This window comes from Bufo bufo, chromosome 6 (assembly GCF_905171765.1).
Source record: "Bufo bufo chromosome 6, aBufBuf1.1, whole genome shotgun sequence".
NCBI classification, from domain to species: domain Eukaryota; kingdom Metazoa; phylum Chordata; class Amphibia; order Anura; family Bufonidae; genus Bufo; species Bufo bufo.
Genome location: NC_053394.1, coordinates 134,348,505 through 134,365,373, shown reverse-complemented (window position 1 = coordinate 134,365,373; position 16,869 = coordinate 134,348,505). Strand labels below are relative to the sequence as shown.

At 44.2% G+C, this 16,869-nt stretch overlaps 1 protein-coding gene across 1 annotated transcript; it reads right to left on the bottom strand.

Annotated features, from left to right (window-relative positions):
- Window positions 1-10,257: 10,257 nt before the first annotated feature.
- SRXN1 (sulfiredoxin 1) lies at window positions 10,258-15,028 on the bottom strand. Its single transcript, XM_040435584.1, has 2 exons — window positions 14,785-15,028; window positions 10,258-10,865 (listed from the first exon to the last, which is right to left on the bottom strand). The coding sequence occupies exons 1-2, from the start codon at window positions 15,010-15,012 to the stop codon at window positions 10,662-10,664; spliced, it is 432 nt and encodes a 143-aa protein (XP_040291518.1). The 5' UTR covers window positions 15,013-15,028; the 3' UTR covers window positions 10,258-10,661.
- Window positions 15,029-16,869: the final 1,841 nt, after the last annotated feature.

Genomic DNA, 16,869 nt, shown 5'->3' with positions numbered 1-16,869 from the left:
TGGTCAGGGACTGGAGAGGTGGTGCCTACAAAGATGGCGGCAGAATTTGATACGTTTGTCTGTCTACAGTCAGTGAACGGGAACATCATTTATCGCAAGGATATGCAAACGCCAACCGATGGGGTATTAACCGCCAGAAGTAGGTCATCGGCACGAAGGAGCAGTCATGTTCACAGCTTGAGGTATCCTCCCGAAAGCTTGACCTCTGCACGTGGACGGTCTGCATTGCGAAGCTTGTCTAAAAGAAAAATCCTGCAGTGCACCCCCCTTGGAGGAAACTCTTGATCCGGCACAGGCTTCTTTGCTCCTTTAAAAACAATGGACTCTGTACAGCGTGACACCGATGTACAATTTCTCATACACCAGACTGAAAGAGTATTCCAAGCACCTCTCTGCCCACATAGCTGCCGAGAAGCAGAAGGGTCTTGCCATTGAAGTGGGCTCAGAGCTGAACCTAAAAGCCAAATTATTTTTGGTCTGTTTACCTAGACTTAAAGGAAAGGACAGAGATCCACTGGCTGTGCTCATATAGATTTCATCAAAGCCTCCATTCACCAAGACAAGCACAGAGGACCGGATTGTGTGGACAAGTTGGTTGTGCAGGACGTACACAGGAGGACGATCTATTGGAGGTTTTACCATAGACATTAACTTGCATCCCGCTGTTCATGTATAACGGCTCTAAGGCGCTCATGGCTATTGTAGGGAAACTTTGACTGTTTGGGTAAGCTGGTGATCAGTTCTCAGGACCTTACTTGGCTAGCAGTGATGTGGACCAGGAATGACGTGTCTAGATCAGTATTGGCCACAGAGCTTGTTTTCTCTGTGCCCGTCGAACCTCGCATGGACATTTTTTATGCCATCCACGAAGAGGACTTCAAGACTTTATGGAATGATATTCATAAATCAAAGGACGAGGTCACGTTGGAGGAAGTGGACAATTTATTCCAATGTCTTTACTTGCATTTCTTCAAACACTTTAGAATCCACTTATCAGCAACCCAGCTCATCACAGAATGAGCTGGAGTCGGCTTGTTTGCTGGACTGTCCTCCAGTTATCAGCCATTACCCCATACATTTCTTGATCCATATGCATTACCATCGTGGTCACCCCGACACTGGTCGTCAATCCATTCTTGTTATTGAAGCACTTTGTTTTTCCAGTTTGTCTTTTAAATCTTTTGGTTTTGCCCCTTCTGTGTTATATTTTATGTGTGTTAATATCCTATTTGTTGTTTTTTTCTCCCCCGTTCAAAAAAAAAAAGAAGAAAAAGAATTGGCTTGTGATTTGGTAGCCAAAAGCAGGAGTGGGTACAAAACACTGTAGACATGCAACTATTCAGTTCACGTGTCATCTCTGTTTTGGTTCCACTCCTTTTTTGGGGGGCATTAGCAATACTGATGGATTACTGACCAAATGGTGACCGAGTGAAGGCGGATACTCCACAGACAGGATCCGTTTTTTGGGGGTTATTGTTCTGACGGATCAGAGGAAGGGCAAAATAATCAGTGATGTTAACACAAACTTACTGCTGACACCCTCTCCACTCTGTCAGGGGGGCTCTACTTGTATAAGCGTTTAATAGAACAGGTTATGTAGACATCTATGTGGAATCAGCTGACGACGGTGTGAAAGGAGTGCGCTTCTTCTTGACGCTAACATCGACCTGTAAGGCTGAGTTTACACTTGAGTTATTTGGTCAGTTTTGGCCCCGTGACTGCCCTAATAAGTGAGGTGTGCAGTGATTCTAAGAGCGACGCCTATCATCTGCATGTCATACTGACTCACAGTATTATTTCACTACCACAGCGACTCCCTATGCGTGTTACTGCAAGACACAGTGTTCTATACCAATATAAAGGCTCTCTGCAGCCAGGAAATAGTTGTTTTTTAACGTAATTCTGCGAACCAGCGAATCAAATTTTTAAAAAATTCTCTCATCTCCATTGGCCATACACATTTGTCCAAAGTTCAAAACAGACAATTTCAACCAAAATGAACGTTCATCGGGTGAAATTTAGCAACAAATTATCATTTTTAGCCAACTGATGAGTGATCATTATCGCTCGAGAACAAGTCAGGCGTGTTTAATATTTGTGCCCGATAGTCAAACAGAAAGATCTTTCAAAAAAAGATGGAGGATAAAAGATTTTTCTTTAAAGAACATTCCCAGAAAGCTCTTTCATCCATTCCCTGGTTTCATTAAACATGTAAAGGGCAGTTTGAACAACTTTAATGGACAATATGGACTAAAGTTGGGTATGACCATGTCTGTGAAATGAACGTTCACCAGATGTTTAACTGCTGTTCAACCATCAACCAACTTCTATCTAATGTGTATGGCCAGTTTTAGGAAATGGAGCTCAGACCTTGTCTCTGCTTGCTGTGCAGGTGAACGCCATTTATTGCTCTCAACAGAATGAGTAACAGTGCAGACGACTCCCTGCCCCCATCCATATGTGTGACTGTGGCTTATAGTACAACTTGGTAGCATCAAATTGTCAGCTGGTTAACCCCTTGTCCACTTCACTGTTGGTTTTAAAGCTGACCGAATAAAACCCTGTTAATGGCATTATAAGGTGTCCCTACTGGGTCATATTTTGGACAAGTAGGTACTGTGCTGCCTAGAGTGTCTTTGTAAGGTACCTCTTTTACTCCTGCAGAAAAACACCTCCTTAATATGGCATGTAACAAAGGAAGCACAGTTTTGTTTGCCATAAATTCATATGGGACCTGGGGTGAAGAAACTTGTTGTGCCCCCTAGGCACAAGGCAGTGCAGTGTGGGCAGATGTGTCAATTCTGGGGCCCCAAGCAAAGCTTTGTTTCGGGGGTCCTAATGCACCGCTAAGCTCCTGCCCATAGTAATAAAGACTCTGGTAGTAATAACCCACCCCAGTAGTAATAAAACTAACTGTAGTGCCCCCAATAGTAAAAAGTCCCCCATAGAGTGCCCTCAAACGTAATAAGGCCTGCTATATGCCTCCAGCAATCATACGGTCCCTGTAGTTCCCCCAGAAATAAGGCCCCCATTAGTGCCTCAAGTAGTAATAATGCCCCCCCTATAGTATGTTCCAAGTGGGAAAGAAAAAAAACCTGACTTCCATTCTATATTGCCATGAGAGATGCAGTGCAGGCCACAGGCCTCTTCCGGATGCGACCTGAAACACCTGCATCCCTCGTCATTGTGCCGCCTGTACCATTTATGCCTCCCCTCATAGGCTTCAGGCCTAGTGGCCTATGAGAGTCAATGGCATAGGAGAGAGCCATTAGCTCCTGTATCAACACCCTGAGGACATGGATACAATTGATTATACCATGCAGTAGGGAGGCTTCCATAATCTGTGGATTCCCACCCATTTGCATGTTCTGCCTGGTGGTGAAGACCGGCCCTGTGGATCCTTACAACACAGAGGCAGTAGGAAAGTGCTAATGTGCAGCATAAATGTCAGCATCGACCTCTAGTACCGGTGTACTCTGTGACCCTAGCTCGCCTGCCTGTGCAATGTATTCTGAAAGCCATAGCGAGGAATGTTGCCGCAGACTGCTATGGGGTGATGACCTCAAAACCACATGAAGGTCATTCTGTTTCTCGGCAGCATTTCCCGACGTGATCAGAGCCGCAGGGTATATACATTTATTGTGTCAGCACAGTTTTATTATTACACTCCAAACCGGTGCCATCGGAGTTCACCAGCACTTAATCATTCCGTATTTTTACCCTTCCCACATTTCTTCTTTTCTCATTTTTTCACACTTTGCTGGGACTTGTAGTTTTTGAGGCTAGCAGGAGAGTCCCTGGTTGCAGATCACTGGTCTATAGCCTTATATCTCTTCATTTACAGTTCTAATTCCTGATGTGGAACCGGTTTCTGACAATGAAATATCTACCGATGTCTCAGTGTATCTCTGGGCTACTGAATGATTGCCATGAGATTGAGATTTTCTGCGCCCACCTTTCAGAATTACCTTGGCGGTGGCTGTTTTCATTTTTATGATTTGACAGTACAAGGACCTCCACGTATCCGCTAATGATGCTATATGTCACTGTATCTAATGATGACAGGAGATATGGAATATATATAGTCATTTGTACAGTAAGACAGCGCTATCTGCGGAATTGTATTATAGTGAAGAAGCCAAGGCACTCTTCTTATCATCCTGCCTTCATTTGTGGTTGAGGGGGATGATGGGCCCCCAAGGTGTCGGTTCCCGGTTGTAATTGCTACCTCTGCAACTCCAGCTACAGCACTGAATAAGGGTTTATATTACACATTGCGTTCATGTTGCCGAATTTTGTCGCAGTTTTGGGCAAATCACGTCAGATACTGTGACCCGACCCTTATAAGCCAAATTCCTTAAAGGGAATCTGTCACTAGCGACCTCCCTATCCAGCTGTTTGCATAGACACATGGTTGTGGTTGACCTGATTAAAACGCTGTTTTGCTTTTGTTGATCCGAAGCTCCATTCCCACGTTATGATGTGTTTTCTAAATATGCAAATTAGATCTTTGGTGCAATGAGGCATCACCATTGCTCTTGTTGCACCCAAACTTCACTCCTTTCAGTGGTTATCTCCTAGATCACTGCTTTGTCACTACCTGGCCCTGTCAATCAAATCAGCGATGGAAGGGAAGGCCACAGAAATGCGTTGAGCTTGGGAGCTGCAAGGGCAATTTTGACGCCCTCATTGCACTAAATGTCTAATTAGCATATTAGGAAAAACTATCATAACTCAGGCACAGAGCTTCGGATAAAAAAACAACAACTGCGTTTTAATCAGGTGAACCATGTCTGATGGGGAGGCCTCGGGTGACAAATTCCCTTTAAATCTGATAATATAGTATCCCATTAGTGCCATCTTATCAGACATTCTGGATTATCAAAAGGTACCGATTATTAAATTTACTCCAAGGAAAACTGCCAAGGCAAGATGATGAAAACCTGCTGCCATGATGCCATATGGACAGGTGTGGCGCTGTTTTTGGAAGGAAGCAGACCTGATCTTCTAATACTATACAGCCCCTTTAAGAATTACTGAACCATTGGATGCTGGAGTAATGGAAGTATTTGGAAGTCATTGTACAACTTTGGAAAAGCTGCCTATTTAGTATACAGACTTGCGGCACCCATGGTTCTCAAATTATCAGCACTTCCCTGTTACATATAATCCATTGTTACATTTTGTTCCATAAGATAATTGTTACCAGGTGGAGCAGCGCCTAGTATTATAGTGTGAGGGAGGCGGACGGAACGGTCATGAGAGAAGACTGCCACCTGCTGGAGCAAGCATGTTCTGCATGAGAGCTCAGCTGTGGGAAGGAAAATGGGGGACGCAGTGATTTAATGGATCCCATACCTCACTGCACATAAAGGACTACTGCTCTGTACACAAGAAGGCAGACATTACCATACCCCGTCTAGAAGATTTATCATAGTCCTGGCATGTACACCTGTCAGCTGTCTGGCTAATAACATCTCTGGAGACTACCAAATGAAGCCAGTCTATATTCCTCAGAGCAGGCCATAATGTAATAATCTAGAGCACAAATCATTTCCTTCCCTCGTGCAGACATTCATCAGATGCCTGGATCTATATGATTTCTGGATACCATGTGTTTCCCCAGAACGTGTAGGTGCAGCTCTAGTTCAGGATGTGCACAGAATCACACAATTAAAAAAAAAAAACAGGGCGCCGCAACGTGACCGTCGGCAGAAGTGTCAGTCATGACGGTTTAAACATGATTCTCCAGTCATTTTCCGGCCCAGTTATCATGGGATTAATTACGTCGTGTTATAATGTGCGGAATGTCATGCAGTTAATTAATCCCAGGTTAGATCTGTTTACGGGAGAAGTGTGGAATTTGTGAAAATTGGATCCATGAATTCTAGAAAGGAGAGGATTTGGAAAGTATATTACCGGAAAATAAAGAAAGAACAACGGGAAAAGTTGTGATTGCGATTGAGCTGGCATTAAAGTATGAACTGCTAGTGGTGCTTAGCCAATGATCACACAACTAAGGTGGTGCACCTTTATTTTGGGTTCTGCAGCAGGGTATATGTTGAGGCAGGTCACATTAATACTAGGTGGCATCTCCCTTGCTACGGGCTGCCATGGTAATGGTCATACAGACGATGGGTCTCTTCCTGTGGGATGTCATTCCAAGCTCTTTCAGCTTGGACCCGTAGTTCAGCCAGGTGGTGTGCATGGGAGGTCCGTCACCCCCATTCAGTCCCAGACTTTCTCAGTGGGGGGAGACATCTGGCAATGGAGCTAGTTGGAGGAGCTGCTAGATACTGTGAAGAGCATGTTGTGTATTGCGGGCAATGTGTTAGCGGGTGTTATCTTGTTGGAACACCATGTCTTCTGAGTCAAAAAAAGGCAGCAGGACTGGTTCTTTATTGTCCTTGGCATACCGAAGGCTGGTCAGTGTTCCCCCCACAAATACCAGACAGGAACAGCCATGGTAGCTAATGGCTCTCCATACCATGACACCTGGTCTTCATCTTGTGTATTTCCGCACTGATATCAGTAGGTGCTCTTCAATCCTCCTGCAAACTCGGATGTGGCCATCAAGACAAACAGTAGTGTTCAGTGATGAAAGCAAGTTCTTTCTTGGTACTGCATCAGGCCTGCTCCTATCTGGACTTGTGTATGGTGGCTTTGACTTTAGCATTGCTTCATCAGTGCTTGTGGCTATAGCATCAATCAGACGGTGTTTGTCTGGTTGCATCAGCAGCACTGGAGCCATCAGAATGCTGATGTTAGGAAGCAGATGTTGAAGGCATCTTCAGAGATGTACATAAGAATGCAGTAATAACTGTTTGTGTTTTAAAGGGGTTTTTCCGAAACTTTTATACTGATGACCTTTCCTCTGGATAGGTCATCAGTATCTGATTGGTGGGGATCTGATACCTGGGACTCCCCCCACATCAGCTGTTTGAGAAGGCACCAGCAATGGCAGTAGTGCCGTGGCCTTCTTGCAACTTAGCCTAGGCCATATGACATTATGTTCATCTGTCACATAACCTAGTTGCAACTCAGCCCCATTCAAGTGAATGGGTCTGAGTTGCAATAGCAAGCACAGCCGCTATACAATGTACGCCGCTGTGCTTGGTGAGCTGAGAGAAGGCCGCAGCACTACTGAACACTGTACCAAATTTAATAAAAGTCTTATTTGTATATTTTTTATAGATTATAAGGGTATGGCCACACCTGGTGGGTCTCTGCAAAATCCATAGTGGAAAATCTACCGGTACTGCTGTACACTAAATGGTATTGTGAAAATCCCTGCAGAAATGCTACTGGTTTGCCACAGATTGCACCCTCTGCTTTGCAAAAGATGATATCCACCCGAGAAACTGCAACATAAATTGACCTGCTACAGATATCGAATCTACATCTCATGTCAAGTTATGTGGTTGAGGAAAATGTCTGCATGGAAATCTTCTGCAGAAAATCAGCACCGTATATGCCATGTGTGGCCTTACCCCGGGCTATAAATTCAAAGTAAACCCACATGAGAATGTGAAAGACCACATCTAAACCTCATACCGATAGTGTCTTGGTTGGTTTTATACTTTTGGGGCTTATACTGGAAGATGGCTGTAAGGAATATTCTTTTCTTTCCCTCTTATTTGTACCCCTGGTACAAGACTTCAGTATTCAGCTTGATTTGATTCTTATCTGGCGCCAGAGAGAGCAACGTTGACACAAGACACACTTCTGGTGTTGTTCAAAGTCACTCTAAGTTTTTATTGATCTCGTGAGACATACAGTACAGACCAAAAGTTTGGACACACCTTCTCATTCAAAGAGTTTTCTTTATTTTTATGACTATGAAGGCATCAAAACTATGAATTAACACATGTGGAATTATATACATAACAAACAAGTGTGAAACAACTGAAAATATGTCATATTCTAGGTTCTTCAAAGTAGCCACCTTTTGCTTTGATTACTGCTTGGCACACAATTTTCTTGATGAGCTTCAAGAGGTAGTCCCCTGAAATGGTCTTCCAACAGTCTTGAAGGAGTTCCCAGAGATGCTTAGCACTTGTTGGCCCTTTTGCCTTCACTCTGTGGTCCAGCTCACCCCAAACCATCTCGATTGGGTTCAGGTCCGGTGACTGTGGAGGCCAGGTCATCTGGCGCAGCACCCCATCACTCTCCTTCATGGTCAAATAGCCCTTACTTTCAAAGTTTTCCCAATTTTTCGGCTGACAATTTTTCTTAAAGTAATGATGGCCACTCGTTTTTCTTTACTTAGCTGCTTTTTTCTTGCCATAATACAAATTCTAACAGTCTATTCAGTAGGACTATCAGCTGTGTATCCACCTGACTTCTCCTCAACGCAACTGATGGTCCCAACCCCATTTATAAGGCAAGAAATCCCACTTATTAAACCTGACAGGGCACACCTGTGAAGTGAAAACCATTTCAGGGGACTACCTATTGAAGCTCATCAAGAGAATGCCAAGAGTGTGCAAAGCAGTAATTAAAGCAAAAGATGGCTACTTTGAAGAACCTAGAATATGACATATTTTCAGTTGTTTCACACTTGTTTGTTATGTATATAATTCCACATGTGTTAATTCATAGTTTTGATGCCTTCATAGTCATGAAAATAAAGAAAACTCTTTGAATGAGAAGGTGTGTCCAAACTTTTGGTCTGTACTGTATATAGTCCTAATCTAATGACATGATGTTTAAGTTAACCAATTACAAAGTAACACACGTCTTAGGCTACTTTCACACTTGCATTCGGAGCGGATCCGTCTGGTGTCTGTACAGACGGATCCGCTCCTATAATGCAAACGCTTGCATCCGTTCAGAACGGATCCGTTTGCATAACAGTTTTTTTCAGATCTGATTTTTCACTTCATGAAAACTCAGATCCGACAGTATATTCTAACACAGAGGCGTTCCCATGGTGATGGGGACGCTTCAAGTTAGAATATACTAAAAGAACTGTGTACATGACTGCCCCCTGCTGCCTGGCAGGTGCTGCCAGGCAGCAGACCCCCCCTCCCCCCCCCCCTGTTTTTAACTCATTGGTGGCCAGTGCGGCCTCACCTCCCCCCCCCCCCTAGTTAAAATCACGTTCCGAATCCCCCATCATTGGTGGCCAGTGTGGCCTCACATCTCCCCCCCCTAGTTAAAATCACGTTCCGAATCCCCCATTATTGGTGGCCAGTGCGGCCTCACATCTCCCCCCCCCCCTAGTTAAAATCACGTTCCGAATCCCCCATCATTGGTGGCCAGTGCGGCCTCACATCTCCCCCCCCCTAGTTAAAATCACGTTCCCCCATCATTGGCAGTGGAGAGTTCCGATCGGTCTGCCCCCTGGCGGTCTGCCAGGCAGCAGGGGGCAGTCATGTACACAGTTCTTTTAGTATATTCTAACTTGAAGCGTCCCCATCACCATGGGAACGCCTCTGTGTTAGAATATACTGTCGGATCTGAGTTTCACGATCTAACTCAAATCCGATGGTATATTCTAACATAGAGTCGTTCCCATGGTGATGGGGACGCTTCAAGTTAAAATATACCATCGGATTGAAGAAAACTCCGATCCGATTGTATATTAATAGGGACTCCTGACTTTACATTGAAAGTCAATGGGGGACGGATCCGTTTGAAATTGCACCATATTGTGTCAACGTCAAACAGATCCGTCCCCATTTACTTGCATTGTAAGTCTGGACGGATCCGTTTGGCTCCGCACGGCCAGGCGGACACGAAAACGCTGCAAGCTGCGTTCGGGTGTCCGCCTGCTGAGCGGAACGGAGGCCAAACAGTGCCAAACTGATGCATTCTGAGCGGATCCGCATCCACTCAGAATGCATTGGGGCAGTACGGATCCGTTCGGGGCCGCTTGTGAGAGCCTTCAAACGGAACTCACAAGCGGAACCCCGAACACAAGTGTGAAAGTAGCCTTAGCCAGCTACACATTTCAGTTATCTTATCTTTTATCAGAGTCCAAGGCTATATGTGAGCAAAAACACTTAGCTCTTATGAAATAGTTTTCCAAGAACTCTTTACCCCCTATGTGTTCCTGTGTGCGTGATGATGTATAGATAGTGATCGAATATAAGCTTATATAATAAATAGACTTTGGACTGTAATAGAACCCTTCAACGTCCATGCCAGTTACTGAGCCCCAAGTACCTGGTGGCTGACAGCATACAAACCAGTGGACAGTATACAGTAGAAAAAAAACACAACAAAAACATAGCAATATATTTGTATCTTTATATTTAATAAATATCACATTCTATTTATTACATATTCAAGTTGTACAATACAACTATTATCTTCATCTTCATTAAATATATTTCCAAAATATGTCTCTATCCAAGAAATCTACAAAATAATATTCCTCAGACTGTCCACGAGGTGAAAACTGATTTGTGAATCTGTTCTTGCTGTTTTTTTCTGCAGTCTGATCCGTATAGCATCTAGGACATAGGACAGAGTTTTCCCTACAGGCTGGAGAAAAGAATTATAGTAAAGCAAGAGTGAATGCTGCAGGTAATGGCGACTCACTTTGAATACTTTACCAAGGGGTTCAGTGACCCCTTATACCTGTGCTTCCTACCTGAGTCCTTCAAGCTACAGATCAGCCCATATTTCAAGTCAAGTCAGTGCCCGTAGACATCTTACAGGAGATCTGGAGTGCTGGAGCCAAGGTACGTGCGCAAGTCACTGACGGAAGACTTGATGAGTTTGGCTGCTATAGTTTCTTTGTTCAGCCTCTGGTGAGCTGCATAGCGATGACATCCCCCAAATGAATAGTAATAATCCCCTCCATTACGACCGTTGATCCAGAGAACATCTATGGGCGGCACAAGGTCTGCGTCCTCCTATTGTTAAGCAAACAAATCACAATATCAACTTAAAGCTCCAATTTCCAGAGCTGCTGTTCAGGAGACATGTTGAAGGCCAATGTCATATGTTCCTGTCCTATGTATATAAAGTCAAGGGACAGTTTAACATTTTGCCACTTGGTTTTTGACTTCCATACAGTAATCACATGCACCTTCATTGTCTGTGACATCATTGCCATGTTCTGTACAGTTCAGATCTGTCATTGAGGCCACTCAGAATCCTGGTATTTAAATTAAGGATCCAAAAGGCCTCCTGTGTGAGAAGTCTCTTGGTCTAATAATTCCCATTTTCCTTAGTCGCAATTTGTAACCTGCTCATATTACCATGGTGAACTTCCAAAAAATGTCAGAACCACCTGAGCATATTTAGGTTGGTTCTCTGTTGGTTCAGCTCCCATTATATGTTCTGATACCCATTTTTTTTTATTTACAAGTGGTGCAGTCTATATGCTGAAGTTTGTCCCATGTCAACATTTATGGCATCATTTTTAGGATATGTCAGAAAGGTGTGGGTCCAACCTCTGGGACTCGCTCCAATCTGCAGAATGGGCCTCCGAAGTGAAGGAAAGCAAACTGCGCTAGCATAGCATCCTCTCCATTCACTGCTCTGGAATTTCTGAAAGCGGGTGAGGAGCGCCAGCAGCTATTTCCAGAACTCCCATACCAGTGATTGGAGGGTGGCCGTGGCTGCTCTCCCCTCACTTTGAGGGCCTCTTTCTGATATGAGCGGATCTCAGAGGTTGGACGCGCACCTATCTGACATTTATGGCATATCCTAGTGATTATGCCATAAGTGTTGAGATGGGACAACCCCTTTAAGGAATAGATAACATGGCTGGTAGTACAGATAATGAAGTATTATACCTCCCCTGATTTAAGAACTAGAAGACAAAATATTACCCAGTGAAGTGGCTCTGCTAGCTACAAGGGTTTCAGAGAGTATGTTGTCTTGGAATGGAATGAGTTTCCTAATGATATTTGAAACTTCCTGGAATTCTGAACTATAGAGACCAGAAAACGTAACCAACCCTTTAGCTTCACTTTTCCTTTTACTAGCAAAAAGATAGCCATCTGGGTAATATTTTGGTCAGTTTATCATGGCCATTTTTCAACCATTTTCTGTCCGTCTGTCCCTATTTAAAGGCCATTTTTTATCTGTTTTTTCATGGCCATTAAAGATGGCGGATGAATTTCATTGGCTTTTTTTTTTTTAAATAAAATCCCAACCCCTGCAGTGCCCTCAGTATACATAATGTCCCCCATGATGGACTGCAGCAGTAATAATGCCCCCATATTGTCCCCAGCAGTAATAATGTCCCCCATAGTGGCCCCAGCTGTAAAAATGTCCCCTATAGTAGCCTCCAATGTCCACCATTGTGGCCCCAGCTGTAAAAATGTCCCCCATAGTGGCCCCCAATATCCCCCATAGTGGCCCCCAGCTGCAATGTTTCTTTTTTGCAAAAAAATTAAAAAAAATCACTCACCTCATCCATTTGCACCCGTAGAGGCAGTTGCTCCTTTCTTGATTGTGAAGGACCCACTGAAGGACCTGCGCTAAGTGTGATCTCACCGCTCGCACCCAGCATGATCGTGACTTCTTCACGCTAAGCACAGGTCCTTTTCAATCAAGAGAGGAGCGACTGCCACTGTGCGTGCAAGTGGATGAGGTTAGTGATTTTTTTTTAACCCCAAAAGGCCATTTTGCACTAGTGTAACCGTTTTAACAGCTGTTAGACCCATGCACTCCTGTCTAAGCGGCCGTTAAAAATGGTCCCATTGATTTCACTGGGGCCCAAAAATAGGACATGTCCTATTTTTTCTGTCGTGTACGTGTACCTTTGTTTCCTGGTTCTTATACCACTGAAGGTATAACCAATTGCTTACAACAAAAAGGGTTTTTGAGGTGCGGCTTGTCCAGGTGTATGTAAAAAAATTGCACCAGCTTTTCCTTTACGCATAATAAACTGTTTTCCAATTAATAATTTAATTAAAGAGGACCTGTCACCTCTTATGATATTTCTGTATTAGTAACTACTTGCATTCCCCAGGTAATAATAATTATTGAGCATCTATTCTTATGACTCTATGATGTGCCATTCCTTTATTATTCCTTCTGCAAGATATGACTGACTTACTAGCAGTTACCAATTGGAGGTGTGTCCCTGCACAGTCTGACACTATCCAATCAGTGCTCCCAGTTGCAGACTTTTCGGGGACACATCCTCAACTGGTAACACCCATCTGGACCATAAAAAGTACGACTAGTAATTCATTTATAACTTCTAGCAGGAATAATAAAGGGATGACCCATCCTAGTCATAAGAATATATGCTCTAGAATTGTTATTACAAGGGGGATATGCAAGTAGTTGCTAAAACAGATATGTCAGGAGAGGTGACAGGTCCTCTTTAACTGTAATGCTACTCATGCTGGGCATTCGTTAATGTGTACTGTGTGCAGAAGAACCTGCATCCACCTGTGGTCACATGAGTGCCTCAGAGATAGGGGAATCAGTGGTGCATAGAAGAGGTAAGTACTGAGATGACCATCGCCCCTCCACAGGTTAGCACACGATTTTAAAGAAAGCCTGGAGAACCCCTTTAAGTGAGATGGCTTGTTGTGCTAAAAGTGCAAACAAAGAGGACGTTAAAGGGGTCATCTGGGTATTACTATTGATCATAGGTCATCAATATCAGATCGTCAGGGGTCTGACACCTGGGACCAGCTGTTAGGAGAGGCCGGTGCTCAATGAGCACTGCGGCCTTTTCCTAGGCCATGTGACGTCACTGTACATTGCTCACATAGCCTAGTTGCAATCAATGGGGCTGAGCTGCAATACCAAGCACTGCCACTATACGAAGTATGGTGCTGTGCTTGGAAAGTTGCTGGGAGCCTGCGTAGCTCACCAGAGCTCAGTGGCTCCCAGAAACAGCTGATTGATGGGGGTGCCAGGGCTCAGCTTCCGCTGATGTGATAATGATGACCTATCCCGAGGCGAAAGGCCGCCGGACTAAAATTACTGCATGTCAGGCTTTTTAGTCCGGCGGCTTTCGCCGTGCACCGCCGTGCTGCGACGGAGCTCCGCCCCTGTCCCCATTATAGTCAATGGGGACGGAGCGGCGGTCCGGCGGCACGGCGAAATAGCCGCAGGACGGATCCGACATGGTGAACAGCCTGTCGGATCCGTCCTGCCGCAAGTGTGAAAGTAGCCTTAGGGTACTTTCACACTAGCGTTTTTCTTTTCCGGCGCTGAGTTCCGTCCTAGGGGCTCAAATCCGGAAAAGAACTGATCAGTTTTATCCCCATGCATTTTGAATGGAGAGTCCGTCCTTCAGGATGCATCAGGATGTCTTCAGTTCAGTCTTTTTGACTGATCAGGCTTTTCAGAAAACCGTAGCATGTTGTATTTTTACCTCCAGCCAAAAATCCTGAACACTTTGACTGAACGACGGATCCGGCCTTTTTCCCATTGACTTGCATTAACGCCGGATAACGGCGCAGTGTGTTCCGTCAAACCGGATCCGGCTTTTGCATGTTAAACCCGAAAAATGTGGAAAAAAAGTTAAAGTCCATAAATGGCGGATCCGTTTTTTCCAATGAATTTTTTCATTGTGATCAAAATCCTGATCAGGATTCAAATGTAATCTGTTTTCACACGTTTTTCTGGATCCGGCGGGCAGTTCCGGTGTCGGAATTGAACGCCGGATTCAAACAACGCTAGTGTGAAAGTAGCCTAACTGCAGTTCATGGCAAAAGTTGGTCGGGGCGCTGAAAGTTACAGTATAGACCAGGCATGGCACACCTGCGGCTCTCCAGCTGTTGTAAAACTACAACTCCCACCATGCCCTGCTGTAAGCCCATAGCTGTAGGCACTCTGGGCATGCTGTCATGTTACCTGGATGGTTTCCATCAGACTCTGGACCTTACTCTCCTCCAGGACAGACGGGATGGGTCTGATCAGCACCCTCATGGGGACGTTGTGGACTTCAGAGATGTTACTTGAATGAACGCTTCGGTTTTCCTGGCTGGTATGATCCGCCATCATCCTACGAGCCTGGCCCATATACTTCACCACCTTTCCACTTCTCCAACTCGAAATCCCTCTTAGCGTCCCACGATACATGGATGAAAGCCTCCTATGCTTCCTGGTTTCAACCAGAAGCAACCACTTACCATAAACAGAGGAGATTTTAAAAATCAACTTTCAAATTTTTTAATTCAGTAGATACAATGACACTAACATTTGAGTCTTTAAGAAACTCTCCGAAGAGAAGAAAGTGAAAAAAGCCAATGTTTGTTTTAGTATTTTCTGTTCATGCTCCCCCCTCCCCTCTATCGCAAAGTGGTACAGTCCAGCTGCTGAATCAGTATGAATCAGCACAGCCATGAATGCGGAGAGCTTTTTCCTGGTCTGTAGTGAGCGCAGAGTCATGTCATTACACAACGCAGGACGTTTCTGCCCCGTCTAATCATTTGCATTGAACTGCCAGCATAAGATTTTAAAGGCGTTTTGCTTATTATTTTATAACTACGTCAGTGTCACTAACATCATAGGGACACATTATGGCCTCTGTCACACGGGCGTCCCGGATTTGCTCCGGATGCGTCGCATGTGCATTGCGGAAAACCCGCGCGAGTGCGCACACAATCTCAGTCAGTTTTGACTGCAATTGCGTTGCGTTGTTCAGTTTTTATCGCGCGGGTGCAATGAGTTTTGCACGCGCGTGAGAAAAAACTGAATGTGGTACCCAGACCGGAACCCAGACGTCTTCACTGAAGTTCGGGTTTGGGTTAGGTGTTCTGTAGATTTTATTATTTTCCCTTATAACATGGTTATAACTGAAAATAATAGCATTCTTAATACAGAATGCTTACTAAAATGTGGATTGAGGGGTTAAAAAATAAAAAAAATGAACTCACCTTATCCAATTGATCGCGCAGCCGGCATCGTCTTCTTTCTTCTTCTTTCAGGACCTGTAAAAGGACGTTTGATGACGTAATCGTGCTCACCACTGTTAAATAATATGTGATATAATATTAATTGATATTTAATATAAAGTATTATGACATGACACACACACCATTTATAGTAATACACTTGGCAATGGGAGGTCTGTATGAACGTTACCATGTGATGCTGCAACTCTGTTTTAATGTGACCTTGCCTCAACATATACCCTGCTGCAGAACCCAAAATGATGCACCACCTTGGTTGTGTGATAATTGACCAAGCACCACTAGCAGTTTATACCTTCTTAATCTCAGCTCAATTGTAAGAAGTTCTTTTTAAGTTCACCACCAAACATACAGAAAAATACATCCAATGACTTATATGTGAGTATAGACATTCTCTTTATTCATCTTCTCCATTTAGTTCAGACCACTATGACAACTTTTTCCAACCACATCTTGTCTCTGCAGAGCTTGCTATACATATATGTTAGATTCCTCACTACCTACCTTGCTCCCCAATGCCCCCAAAATACTGTACCTCAGAAATGAAAGTGCCATACAAATAGTTCCCTCATAGTAATAGTGCTCCCAAAAGTCTCACCAATAGTAATACTTCTCTCCTAGAGTGCCCTCATTAGCCCCTACAGTGCTCCCAATAGTAAATTATTTCCAGGAGTGCACCTGTTAGTACAAATGCCCTCCATGGTGTGCACAATAGTGATAATACCCTTTTTAGTGCTCCCAGTAGTAGTAATGGCCCATAGTGCCCACAGTAAAATAATTTCCTCCATACTCCTCAGTAGTAATAATGCCCTTCATAGTCGACTCAGTAGCAATAAACCCACCTGTAGTGCCCCACAGCACTAATAAAGCCCCCAATAGTGTCCCCAGTGTAATAAGCCCCCTATAGTGGCTTCAGTTGTAATAAGATTATTCTATAGTTCCCCCCAGTAAGGCCCCCTAGAGCAGTGATGGTGAACCTTTTACCGAATGAGTGCCCAAACTGCAACCCAAAACCCATTATTTA